The following is a 14,307-nucleotide window of genomic DNA, read 5'->3' as shown; positions in this document are numbered from 1 at the left end:
GGAGGCGGGCCGCGCGCGCTGGCGGTAGACACTGTGGCAGTACAGGCGATCCCACTAGATCACCAGGGCATGGGCGCATGTCAGGTTTTCTCTCTAAACCAATTCTTATATCGCCCACAGTAACCGGTGGTTTTGCCAGCAGAGGGGATAAGGCTTAAACCTGAAGCCCCTCCCCCAGCCCCAGGGCGCCATTTCTAGCAAGTGTTCCCGCCCTGGAGCTGCATATCTGTCTTTTCCTCACTCCCAGTCTGCGGCGCCATTATCCCTCAGCTCACTGTTCCTGGGACTGCTTGGGCAAATCCTCCTATGTAAAGCTGCCTGGTTGTCAGCGCTGTGTCTTTACATGACGCTTAAGTATTCTACCTGCCTTTTTAGACAGTGACAGTTAAGAAAGAGTGCATTTAGTCAGGGTTTTATAGTACAATTACCCTGTGATATACATCCAGTTCTTACTGTGTACTGTTATATCTGTTGTTATATAGCTGTTTAAGCTAGTCCAGTGCAGTATTATTGTCAGTAATAACCTCTGCATTGTACAAACTGTGACTTTCTGTGTGTGCATTTGATAGCTCAGTGGTGTCCATTTCGTGTCTCTCACTCATCTTGCTATCCCTATATTCCATAACCTGAGGGGGCTTGGTGCGTCAAGTGTTATCTAATATAGGATTTTCACAAAGATAAACTGTATTACGTATTTTTCTTTGTGAATTAGTCACCATATCTCTCCTTTATCTCTGCTAGTGCTGACTACACTGCGCAGGGGTTTGGGTTTAGAGGTATAGTGCTGCTGATAATTGTACTGTGTTACCTCATACTGCAAGTTATATCAGGTCTGCTTCTGAGGGTAACGGTTCTGGGGCGGAACACACTGCCGGTGTTGCTGAAGCCACAGACAAATATGAGGAGAATATAGCAGCTGTGGGCTCTGGTTCTGGGGGCTCCTTGCCCCAGAGTGGGACTGTGGCAGCGGAGGCACATACTGACCCACCGTGGGCCGCTTTTTCCACGCTTCTGCATACGCTAGTTCATAAACTAACACCCCTATGGGACCCCCAATGCTGGTACAACCGTATGTGGTCCCTGCAGCTAACCCGCCGTGGGCGGACGATTTATCTGCTCAGAAAAATACAAAGAGGTCAAGGGGATTTTTGGGATATTTGAAATGTGCGCAGGGCAGCTTTAACAAGTATAAATTGTCTAATGGAATGCCACCACACCCCACAGAAACAGAAATTGCATGCAAAAAGAAGACAATTTTTTCTCAGTATAAGCGCCCAATGTAAATGTCAAAATAAAAATAACATATACGTCCCTTGAGGGTATTCGGTATGGTGATCCTTAGTAGTTTAACGAATGTCCTCAGTTGATGTAATTAGTGTCCAGTCATTATTACATGGAAAGAAACAGACCTACAATGTGTACTAATGTTTTTTAAATAATATTAAATACACAAGAAGTCCTTTATCCCATCAGCATAGCAGAAAGGCAGTAGCATGGATAGGGGATCTGTATAAAGTGCGTACCCCAACTCACACTAGGAAGAACGGATATGTGCACATAAAGGTTTCTTTTAAAATTCTTCACCCTTGCTGTGTATCCTCCACCATGAAATATGCATAGATGATCATACCTAAACTCACTTAAAAATGAAGATGAACCAAGTGTATAAAGGTATCTTTCACATCTATTTCTATATCAATAAAGGTGCGTACCACACTCACAGAATGAAGTGTGGAGATGTTCCTATCAAGGTATCTTTTGGATCCGCAACTATTTCAGACCTCAGGATGCCAGTGCGTGGTTGGACAGTTATAAATCCTTAAAGGCTGGTTTTTAGGAATTGCACAGTGCCCAAAATTGTCGACGCGTTTCGGCTCAGCAGGAGCCTTCCTCAAGGAGAAAGTCCTGAAGCTTCAGGACAGGATTCGTTGCTTGCTTTCTCGTCCGCAAGTGTCGATACATTCGGCAATGCAGGTGCTGGGCCTCATGGTATCAGCATTCGACATGGAGAAGTATGCTCAATTCCACTCTCGCCCCCTCCAGAGGCTGATTCTAGCCAAGTGGGACGGCCTGCCTCACCGGGTCAGATCTCAAATGATCTTATTGACTCCGGAGGTCCGTCTGTCGCTGCTTTGGTGGCTCCGGGACCAACAATTGTGCAGGGGTCGTCCCTTCTGGATATCCAACTGGGTCCTGTTGACGACAGATGCCAGTCTGAGAGGTTGGGGCGCGGTGCTGCAGCAGCACTCCCTTCAGGGTCGGTAGACCAAGGCTCTCGATCAACATTCTGGAATTGCGGGCGGTCTTCAATGCATTGAACCTGGCCCAGCATTTAATTCAGAACCGTCCTGTTCAAGTACAGTCGGACAACGCCACCACAGTGGCTTACATAAATCATCAAGGCGGCACTCGAAGCCGTTTGGCAATGAAGGAAGTCTCACGGATTCTACGTTGGGCGGAACGCCATCTACCGGCCATATCGGCAATATTCATTCCGGGAGTCCTGAATTGGGAAGCGGACTTTCTCAGTCGTCAGGACGTACATGCCGGCGAGTGGGGCCTCCATCCAGAAGTGTTTCAACTCCTAGTGGAAAAGTGGGGTCTTCCAGATGTAGATCTGATGGCGTCTCGACACAATCACATGGTTCCGGTCTTCGGAGCAAGGACAAGGGATCCTCAAGCAGCATTCGTGGATGCGCTGGCGGCGCCGTGGAGGTTTCGGCTGCCGTACGTGTTCCCTCCGGTGTCACTCCTGCCCAGGGTAATTCGGAAGTTCAAGCAAGAAAGAGGAAATCTGCTTCTCATAGCTCCGGCGTGGCCCAGACGGCACTGGTTCTCAGACCTGCAAGGCCTATCGTCGGACCGTCCACTTCTACAACGCCCAGACCTCCTCGTTCAGGGCCCCTGTGTCTACCAGGACCTAGCCCGGCTATCTTTGACGGCGTGGCTCTTGAAGCTTCCGTCTTGAGGGCTAAGGGTTTTTCTGAAGAGGTCATTAAAACTATGTTGCGGGCCCGGAAACTGGCTTCTGCTCGGATTTATCATAAGGTCTGGCATTCCTACTTTGTTTGGTGCGCATCTAACAATTATGACGCTTCCAAGTTTAGTACAGCCAAACTTTTGGATTTTCTGCAGCAAGGCCTAGATTTAGGCCTGCGTCTGGCCTCCCTCAAGGTTCATATTTCTGCCTTGTCGGTGTGGTTTCAGAGAAAAATTGCGACTTTACCTGATGTTCATACTTTCACTCAGGGTGTGTTGCGTATCCAACCTCCCTATGTCCCGCCTGTGGCTCCTTGGGACTTGTCGGTGGTTTTGGAGGCGTTGCAGGAGCCTCCATTTGAACCCCTTGGTTCATCTGACCTTAAGTGGCTTTCCCTCAAGGTGGTGTTCTTGCTGGTTATTGCCTTTGCTAGAAGAGTGTCGGATCTGGGTGCCTTGTCTTGTAGTTGCCCATATCTGATTTTTCACTGTGACCGGGCGGTTCTTAGGACTCGTCCCGGATATTTACCTAAGGTGGTTTCTTCGTTCCACCTTAATCAGGAGATTGTGGTTCCGGCCTTTGTCTCTCCTGATTTGTCTCCCAAAGAGCAGTCTTTGGATGTGGTACGGGCTCTCCGTATCTATGTGAAGAGAACTGCTTCTATTCGAAAATCTGATTCTCTCTTTGTTTTGTTTGGATTTCACAAACGTGGCTGACCTGCTCACAAGCAGACCCTGGCCAGATGGATTAGAATGGTGATTGCACATGCTTATGTGAGGGTTGGTCTGTCTGCTCCTGCTCACATTACGGCCCATTCTACTCGGTCTGTTGGACCTTCTTGGGCGGCCCAACGTGGTGCGACCCTTGATCAATTGTGCAAGGCGGCTACGTGGTCCTCAGGGAACACGTTCATAAGGTTCTATGCCTTCGATACTGCCGCTTCCCAGGATGCTTCCTTTGGACGCCGGGTTCTTGTGCCCGCTACAGTGTGTCCCCTCCCATAAGGAACTGCTTTAGGACATCCCCATTGTCCAATCCTTGTGGAGCCCAGTGTACCCCGCAGCAGAAAACGAGTTTTATGGTAAGAACTTACCTTTGTTAAAACTCTTTCTGCGAGGTACACTGGGCTCCACAAGGCGTCCACCCTGACGCACTTAGCTTCTTTGGGTTGGTATGGCATTAGTCGCTGACAATTCTCCTGTCGTGAGAGTGTGGTGTATGTGGCTACTAACCGTTGTCGTCTCTTTTCCTGCTACTGCATTGGGCTGGTTAACTAAAAACTGAGCTCCTGTGCTGGGAGGCTGGGTGATATAGGAGGCGGCGCTGTGCATTCTGAGAACAATCAAAGCTTTGAGCCTGTTGGTGCCTCGGATCAAGATCCTATTCTACACCCCATTGTCCAATCCTTGTGGAGCCCAGTGTACCTCGCAGAAAGAGTTTTAACAAAGGTAAGTTCTTACCATAAAACTCGTTTAGTGAAATATCACGCTTTTATTTATGACCACCTTTTTTTAAACCTTTGTGACTGTCACAGCAGTGGCAAACAGCAATAACGAAGATGGCCATTTTGTGGGCTAAACAACTACTCATTCTATCAATTCTCAAGGAATTAGTGACATCACTAAAGTATGAAACGTATACATTTTACTAGTGAATTTATAGGCTGGATTCTCATGACTACTGTCAAAAAATAGCTGCTTCCACTGTTTGCATGTAATTCACACATTTGCATTGTCCAAAGCGGCACCATAACTCATCTGCACCCTCATATCTCACATTTTGGATGAGTACGGGGATCAAAGAGTGTAACATTTTAGGCTGAATCCATCATTTTTTCCTTCTGAAGTAGTTGTGATGCCAACAAATACAATATGCCACTGCTTCTCACCTTTCTGCCATGCTGCAAGGTTTCATTTCTCCAGTTTTTTTCAAATGCTGGGTAAACACTGTATGAAGAATCAGCATAATTCAGCTCAATGAGGTCTTCTCTTTCCAAAGGTTTCCTGTAACCAAGTGTTATAATTCTGGAAAAAAACAGAAATTAAGAACTGTGTAAAATGTTTGGATTTGCAAACAGTACACGGAGCAAACATACTCTCCTGGGGTTATATTTACTGAAATTCGATTATGCAAAGGACTTTATGAATCTTCCAAATCGATTGAAATCGATTCCTTTTGGTGTTTCTAAACTTTTTGAAAATTGCCTTATTTACTAAAAATTGATTTTTTGTTTGGAAGGGATTTAGAATCGAATGTATGAAATCCCATCCTAAATTGAACCTCAAATCCCCATTGAAGTCTCCACCAAAATTGAATGTAAAATTGAATAGAACACCCTCATTGCTTCCTATTGGTCCAAATGTATCACATGCACACAAACTAAAGGGGGAGCTCTCTCTTTACACTGTTTTAAACATGAAAACATAATTAATGTGTTTTTTGGGGTGCTATTTTTGTGCGATTATGCAATTTGCGGCAGCAGAGCACAATGTCAACTTTTTTCTAAAGTTATATAAAAATATGCATTTTTAATATATATTTTTATAAAAAAAAAAAAGATGTATTCTGTCATGGATTGGGTGGCTATATGTGCCTCTTTATTATATGCTTTATTAAAACATACTGGTATCTTAAACAACAACCATTCCTCTGGCATTTGTCCAAAAAGATTTTTGACAGACAGGGATTAATTACTGAGGATGTAGGCATCATGGGATGAATCGGGATAGGCAGTAACTTCACTCATGTTTTTGGTAAATTTTAATGTATTTCTCAGCAAAATTGCCCAATATTGTGCTCTGGTGCAATCTATTGCATAATAAAAAAATGTTTTTATGTCTATAAGTATAAATATGTGCTCTATTAAACTCATGAAGCTGCTGATGGTGCTCAGATTGATCATCCAGGGTTTCTCAGTCAGGTGGTGTTTTGCATTGTGTAGGTAGGTGCACAACATACAATAGCCTTGGGGATCCATTTTTGCTACTTCCACAATGCCCTATGTGTTTCTGGGTACGTAAAAAGTAATTACTATCAATTTCCTATCTTTACAATGGGCTTTGAAGCCAAAATCGAATGTCTAAGATCATGCTAAACATTTGGAGATTTGAGGTTCGATTTTGAGGTCGATTTCAAATCAAACTTTAGTAAATTTGAGGATTTCATGTTGTTCTATGGGAAAACATCATTGTTTTACAGAAATTCGATTTCTATTGGGATTTGAGTTGAATCTGCTTAAAGAATTGATTTGACATTCGATTTGGGCTTCAGTAAATCTGTTCAACCCAAATTGAATGGAAATCAAATTGAAACAGAATGCCAAATCCTTGAATCACCAAAATCATATGCTAGTCAATTTTGCCCCTGGTGTGAGAGTGTAATGGTTGCTATATCTTCTATATACACCAGACAGCTGAAAGACATTTGCACTGAAACATCATTTACCCAAGCACTGTACACTAACTTTTTAAACATCTGCACTATTTATTTATAGGTAATTATATAGCAGACACACATTACGCAACACTTTTACAGATAATATTGTGGCTATCTGCTACAGTATCCTCTTAATACATTACATCCATGTAGAATTCCAACAAAAACTACCATAATTTCAAACGTAATACACAGAACTATGGGGAGATGTATCAAAGCTTAGAGAGTGATTAAGTGGAGAGAGATAAAGTAACAACCAATTAACTCCTGTCATTTTTCAAATACAACCTATAACGTGGCAGTTTGGAGCGGATTGGCTGGTACTTTATCTCTCTCCGCTTTATATCTCTCCATGGCATAGTAAATCTACCCAATGTGAGTATCCATACGTATATATTCGGGAGGCCGCATTACCCACTATTTTTCTATCCACAGCCACAGCAGTTATTATTACTATCATCACTAATACCCCTTTTACACTTGCAGTGAAAGGTCATTCCCGGGAATGTGTCCCGGTATATTTGCCGGGACACATTCCCGGGAATGATCCTTTCACATTAGCGGGCCAACCCGGCATATTGCCGGGTCGGTGACGTCACAGCTGACTCTAGCGGAGGTGGTGCTTGGAGATAATCTTCTCCAAGCACCGCCTCCTCCTATGCAGAGAACGGGTGCCGGGTCGACTTGACCCGGTATACCCGTTCACACTGCACAGCTTCCCGGGACGGTCCCGGATTCAACCCAGGTCGAGACCTGGGTTGCAATCCCGGAATGCTCGTCCCGGGAAATTGTCCCTGTACACATTCACACTCACAAAAATCCCGGGATGATGCGCGTTCATGTGCAATATCCCGGGATTTTTCTGCGAGTGTAAAAGGGGTATTACACTCCCCCATGCTGGGTGCAAAAGATCCGTCAGAAACAGAGGCCCCATCTCCATCCATATGTCCCAAACAAGCACGGAGGTCTGGCTACACACCTACAATCCTCCGATGACACCCGCATGAAACAGATCTGTTCCATAGGTCTGAAGACAGCCACTCAGAAATATCCACTTCACAGAAAGAGGGATCCGGCAACACTGCCATGTGCTTATGCATGGCACAGAGCATGCAACTATACATGCCATGTGTCCGATAGAGAATCAGGTCCATTGTGTGGCCCCCTTCGCCCTTGACAATCCCGAATAAAGTCTATTGCAAATATCTGGACATGAAGAATCACTGAGCAGTTTATACCTGGGGGCTAATTCAGACCTGATTGCTGCTGTGCGTTTTCACAGTGCGTCGTCGCATGCCAGACAGCCGATGGCTGTCTTAGCCCTGCGATCGCCTCTGCCTGACTGACAGGCAGAGGTGGTCGCTGGGCGGGCCGGCAGCGTTTGGCCACCATTTAGGGGGTGCCGTCCAGGCAATGCAGGCGTGTCCGACCGTTAGAAGGGCGGGCCGCAGCGGCTGTGTGATGTCACATGCAGCCGCTGCAACCTGGGCAGCGATGAGTAGCTCCCAGCCAGCGCGCAGGAGCTGCACTGGCTGGAAGCTACTCTTCACGTACAAAAGCATCGCTGCTGTGCAATGCTTTTGTACTTGTGTGCGTGGGGGTCGGGTCGGACATGCGGGGTGGACTAGCCCTGTGCTGGGCGTCCCCCTGCATGTCTAAATTTAGCACATCTACGATCAGGTCTGAATTAGGCCCCTTGTGCGAAATGCATTACGCTCTCTCATTATGTATTTCATAAGTCATACACAGTACCTGCTGTACCACGAATACGTCACCCTACTGAGGAAGGACATTCTGTTCTCAGGATTGTCATTCTGTAAATAGAGAATTGTAAAAAATATTATAATCACAACATACACAACATTATACACTTTATATGTTTGAGATATTGCTTAATTTTAACAGTAAACCCTATAATCAAGACACACATGGTAATACAGTATATGATTTCATATTAAGTACAGGTTATGGTTATAGTTTATAATTGTTTTATTCAACTTCATAGACAGACACTTTTCAGCCACTCATGACCAGAACGATTTTCGCATTCTCTGGCTGAGCCATTTTACCAGAATTTGGTATTTATTTCCCATGATGTCACCATAAAGTCCCTTCCTTTAAATCTGAATCGGCTGGTGACTGTTGGACTTCACAAAGCAAGCCAATCAGGGGGAGAGCCTCATCCGGCAAAGCCGCATGACAGACCTTACACCCAAAACTAATGTCATGTGAACTGAAAGTGTGAAATCTGTAAAATCTCATAAAGGTACTGTATGTACAGAGGATCAGGTAGCCGCTCTACACAGTTGTTCCACTGAAGCGCTGCATGTACAGAGAGAGTCAGATTTGGGTGGGGTGTGTTCAAACTGAAATCTAAATTGCAGTGTAAAAATAAAGCAGCCAGTATTTACCCTGCAATATAACCCACTCTCTCTGCGCATGTTACATCTGCCCCCCCTGCAGTGCACATGGTTTTGCCCAACTGCTAAAAAATGTCCTGCTGCGATCAACTTGGAATTACCCCTTATATTGTTAAAATGAATTTCACCATTCCTGTCTGATTTAACGATTTTGTATTTGATGCTTCATTTCAGATTTTGGAGCCTTATTTGCAAGATTCTAAACTAAAACGTACACTACAGAGATCATGCTATGAAGGAGTTACTTGAACAGACATAAAACCAAGTAAGATTACATTATTAATCAGAGCCATAAGTAGACTTTTTGGTGATCTGTGCCAGAAAGAGAATTGGTGCCCTCCTCATTTTTCCAGTAGGGATATAAGGTGCATGCCCCGTGAGTAAGAAGCATGTCAAAACTGATCCCAGAGAAAGCCCACGCTATGGTGCCCCTTCTCACATTATGTTATAACGAGCTTTATGGTAAGAACTTACCTTTGTTAAATCTCTTTCTGCGAGGTACACTGGGCTCCACAGGGAATAACATCGGGGTGTAGAGTAGGATCTTGATCCGAGGCACCAACAGGCTCAAAGCTTTGACCTTCTTCCCAAGATGCATAACTGTTAACCGGTATCCGTTCTAATGGTCGACCATGTTATGGTCGACAGTCATTAGGTCGACCACTATTGGTCGACATTGACATGGTCGACATGGACACATGGTCAACACATGGACACAGTCGACACATGAAAGGTCGACACATGAAAAGGTCGACGTGAGTTTTTTTTTACTTTTTTTTATTTTGGGGAACTTTTCCATACTTTACGATCCACGTGGACTACGATTGGAACGGTAATCTGTGCCGAGCGAAGCGGTAGCGGAGCGAAGGCACCATGCCTGAAGCATGGCGAGCGTAGCGAGCCATGCGAGGGGACGCGGTGCACTCATTGGGGTTCCCAGTCACTTTACGCAAAAAACGACACCAAAAAAAGTAAAAAAACTCATGTCGACCTTTTCATGTGTTGACCTTTCATGTGTCGACCATTTACATGTGTCGATCATGTGTCCATGTCGACCATGCGTTCATGTCGACCTAATGACTGTCGACCATAACATGGTCGACCATTCATACCGGAACCCTGTTAACAAGTCCCATGCAGTAGCAGGTAAAAGAGACGACAATCGTTAGTAGCCACATACACCACACACTCACGACAGGAGAGGGTGTCAGCGGCTAATGCCATACCAACCCAAAGAAGCTAAGTGCGTCAGGGTGGGGGCCCTGTGGAGCCCAGTGTACCTCGCAGAAAGAGATTTAACAAAGGTAAGTTCTTACCATAAATCTCGTTTTCTGCTGCGGGGTACACTGGGCTCCACAGGGCGCCCACCCTGACACACTTAGCTTCTTTGGGACGCACTGTAGCGGGCACAAGAACCCAGCGTCCAAAGGAAGCATCCTGGGAGGCGGAAGTATCGAAGGCATAGAACCTTATGAACATGTTCACTAAGGACCACGTAGCCGCAATGCACAATTGTTCAAGGGTCGCAACACGGTGGGACGACCAAGAAGGTCCAAAGGACCGAATAGAATGGGCCTTAATGGTAGCAGGAGCTGGACGACCAGCCTGTACATAAGCATGTGCAATCACCATTCTAATCCATCTGGCCAAGTTCTGCTTGTTAGCAGGCAAGCCACGTTTGTGAAAACTAAACAGTACAGCCCGTCCCATTTGGCAGGAATCAGTTTCTGCAGAGGGCGTGAATGGAATTGAGCGTACTCCACCATGTCGAAAGTCGACACCATGAGACCTAGCACTTGCATCGCCGAATGTATCTACACTTGTGGACGAGATTGGAAGCATCGAATCCTGTCCTGAAGCTTTAGGACCTTCTCCTGAGACAAGAACAACCGCTGGTTGTGATTGTCCAACAACGCTTCCAGGTACACCATGCTCTGCGCAGGGACCAGGGAAGATTTCTTATGATAAGCCACCCGTGGGCTTGCAGAAACTGGACAGTCAGATCTAGATGGCATAGGAGAATTCTGAGGAATTTGCCAGGATCAATAAGTCATCCAGATACGGCAGGATCCTGACCCCTTGAAGACGGAGTACAGCCGTCGAAGACTCGCGGAGCCGTGGTCAAACCAAAAGGTAATGCCCGAATTGGTAATGGAGGTTGCCAACCGCAAACCTCAGGTACTGCTGATGTGACATTGCAACGGGAACATGCAGGTAAGCATCTTGTATGTCTAGGGAGACCATATAATCCCCAGGTTCCAAGGCCAGAACTATAGAGTGCAGAGTTTCCATACGAAAATTGGAGACCCTCACAAATTTGTTCAAGGACTTGAGGTTGAGAATGGGTCGAGAGGACCCATTCGGTTTCGGGACTAGGAACAGCTGTGAATAGTACCCCTTGCCTCTCTGAGCCAGAGGCACCTGTACTACCACTCCTGTGTCCAGGAGGGACCGTACCACTGAATTTAGAGTTTTTGCCTTCACCTGATCCGAAGGGCCGTCTGTCAGGCAAAATCGATGAGGGGGACGATTTTTGAAGGATACGGCGTAACCTCGAGTGAGGGAGGCCCCGTCATACGGCAGGCTTGTCAGTCTTGGAAGCAGGCTGACGGGCAGCCCAGGCGCGTTTGGGTTCGGGCTTATTGGGTTTGGAAGTTCGAGCCTGTTTCGAGTACGCCTGACCCTTTGCTTTCCCTGAAGGACGAAAGGAGAGAAAAGAAGTACTCTTACCCTTCGGTACTGAAGGAGCAGTACTAGGTAGACAAGCTGTTTTAGCAGAAGCTTGTTGAGGTCTTCTCCGAAAAGGATATCTCCCTTAAAAGGGAGTACCTCCAGGGTTTTCTTAGTGTCCAGATCCACGGACCAGGACCGCAACCATAGAATCCGGTTAGCCAGTATGGACATAGTAGAAGCCTTGGCCGCCAAAATACCGGCATCAGAAGCCGCCTCCTTAATGTAATGAGAAGCTGTGACAATATACGATAGACATTGTCTAGCATGATCAGAAGCATTGGAAGACATCTCAGCTTCCAACTCCTGAGCCCACGCTTCAATAGCCTCTGCAGCCCAAGTCGCTGCAATGGTGGGCCGACGCGCATCACATGCTAGGGTGTAAATCGCCTTTAAACAACCCTCCACATGCTTATCCGTTGGTTCTTTCAGAGACGTGACGGTAGTTACTGGCAGAGCTGAGGATACCACCAGCAGCGCCACCTGCGAATCCGCTGGCGGGGGTGTTTCCCAATTTTTACTGAACTCCGCAGCAAGGGGATATCGAGCCAGCATCTTCTTGTGAGGCGTGAATTTCTTTCCTGGATTTTCCCAGGACTCCTGACGTATGTCAACTGAATGGTCAGAGAGAGGTAAAACTTGTTTAACCACTTTCTGACGTTTAAGCCTGTCCGTTTTTTTAAGGGGCAGTATCAGGCTCCAGGTCATCAGTAATTTGAAGAATGAGCCTGATAGCCTCCAGCAAGTCAGGAACATCCACCTGTGAGACAGACTCCCCATCAGAAGCATCAGGGTCAGAATCTGTGGGGCCAGTATATACGCCATCCTCATCAGACGAGGTGTCTGGGACGTTGGTGGATTATGAGGAAGTAATGGCCCGCTTAGAGGACCCGTTGGTCTTAGGCGGGCGAGGGTTAGACTTCTGAGTAGTCAGTGATTGGTTCAATTGCTGTAACTGGGCAGACAGTTGATCTGCCCATGGCGGGGGACGATAAGCGGTTGTACCGGCACAGGAGGTCCCATAGGGGGCGTTAGTCTAGTTACCAGCATATTCAATAGCGTGGAGAAGGTAGCCCAAGGCGGGTCATTTTGAGCCCCCGTTGCTACGATCCCACTGGGGGGGTAAGGAACCCCCAGAACCTGAACCCTCAGCTGCTATGTTTTCCTCAAATGTGTCTGCAGCGTCACCACCACGCAATGTGGGATCAGCCCCAGCTCCGTTGCCCTTTGTAGCTGACATATCCGGAAGCTCAATGCAGGGCAACCCAGTACAATATCAGCAGCACAATACCTGAGAGGAATCCCCTGCGCAGTGTATTAGCACAAACTAATTACTAGTATTAGCATATACTAATTCAAGAGGTACATGTGACTGAAATTCACAGAGAAAAATACACAATAAGTATATCCTGTGAACTACCTATATTAAATGATAAACCTGACGCACCTAGCCCCCTCAGGTTATAGAATATAGGGATAGCAATCTGAGTGAGAGACACGAAATGTAGGTCACACAGCAGCTACATGCACACACATATAGTCACAATGTACAATGGAGAAATTATGACATGCAATAAAACTGCACTGGACTAGCAATACAAAGTAATACTCAGTATGGCTATTTATTTAGTAGATATATCAATGCACAGTAAAGACTGGGTGTATATCACAGGGTACTTGTACTATATAACCCTGACCAAATGCACTGTTTCTTAACGAACACTGTCAACAGACATGTATAATACTTAAGTGTCTTGTAAAAGCACAGCGCTGACGTGCAGGCGGCTTTACAAAGGAGGATTTGCCCAAACAGTCCTAGGAACAGTGCTGCTCTGTGTAATGGAGCCCAAACACTGACTGGGAGTGAGGGAGAGAGAGATATGCAGCTCCAGGGCGGGAACATTACTATAAATGGTGCCCTGGGGCTGGGGCTACAGGTCCAAGCCTTATCCCCTTGCTGGACTTCACCACTGGTACTATGGGCTGTTAATAAATCGGTTTTTGTGAGGTAAAAAAACCGACCTGTGCCCTTGCCCTGGTGGAGTCCCTGCCCGACCACAGTGTCCACGCCAGCGCGCGCAGCCCGCCTCCCACCGGCCGTGCCGGATCGCGATTTTAGCGGGACCCGCCTAGGGGACCTACTTACCTCCTCCCTGAGTGCGGCCACGCGATCCAGGAGAACTTCGGCGGGTGTATGACTAACGAGAAGCAAACCGGAGCCTCTGCTGTAGGTACCCGGCAACCAGGGCGCGGGAGTATACAGCGCCGCTGGGGGAGGTGATGGAGCTGCAGCAGGAGATGTCAGACTGACATCTAATAGTCACTGCTGCAGCCCTTGAAGTCTTCATTTTTCACTTAGAAAAGCTCTTCTCAGGGCTGCTGGAACATGTTGGGATGTTGAGCATACTATTGCTTATTGTACTTTGCTGCTAAAAATACTTGTGCTGCATGTTTGCATTGGATTTTGCACTTCATTGATATAAAAAGATTTTCATGGCTGAATAGTGTGCTGGTCTATCCTGAGCTTGGTTCCTGTGGGATTCTCTGGTTTATGGACAGTACTATATCATTTATCCATACTTACCTACTTTGTGGCTGCTCCATCCGGGAGGGAGCAACCAGGTCACACAAGAGGGGGCGTGGAGGAGGCGGTACGGGGGCGTGGTGATGAGTTTGCATCATCATAGCCACGCCCCTGCTCTGTAATGCCCACAATATCGGTATTGCAGGGCAGGGGGCGGG

The 14,307-nt window shown here is 46.6% G+C and overlaps 1 protein-coding gene across 1 annotated transcript in view; it reads right to left on the bottom strand.

Moving 5' to 3' along the window:
* The window catches only part of LOC135050147 (multidrug resistance-associated protein 1-like), a 139,273-nt gene that overhangs the window by 93,743 nt on the left and 31,223 nt on the right, over positions 1-14,307 (bottom strand). Inside the window, exons 2-3 of the mRNA XM_063956342.1 lie at positions 8,168-8,229; positions 4,869-5,004 (exon numbers count right to left, since the gene is read on the bottom strand). Coding sequence (XP_063812412.1) covers positions 4,869-5,004; positions 8,168-8,229 — 198 coding nt within the window. The remainder of the gene's footprint in view (positions 1-4,868; positions 5,005-8,167; positions 8,230-14,307) is intronic.

This window comes from Pseudophryne corroboree, chromosome 2 (genome assembly GCF_028390025.1).
Source record: "Pseudophryne corroboree isolate aPseCor3 chromosome 2, aPseCor3.hap2, whole genome shotgun sequence".
In the NCBI taxonomy this organism is placed as follows: domain Eukaryota; kingdom Metazoa; phylum Chordata; class Amphibia; order Anura; family Myobatrachidae; genus Pseudophryne; species Pseudophryne corroboree.
The sequence above is the reverse complement of the archived record's forward strand: the minus strand, read 5'-3'. Positions and strand labels throughout refer to the sequence as shown.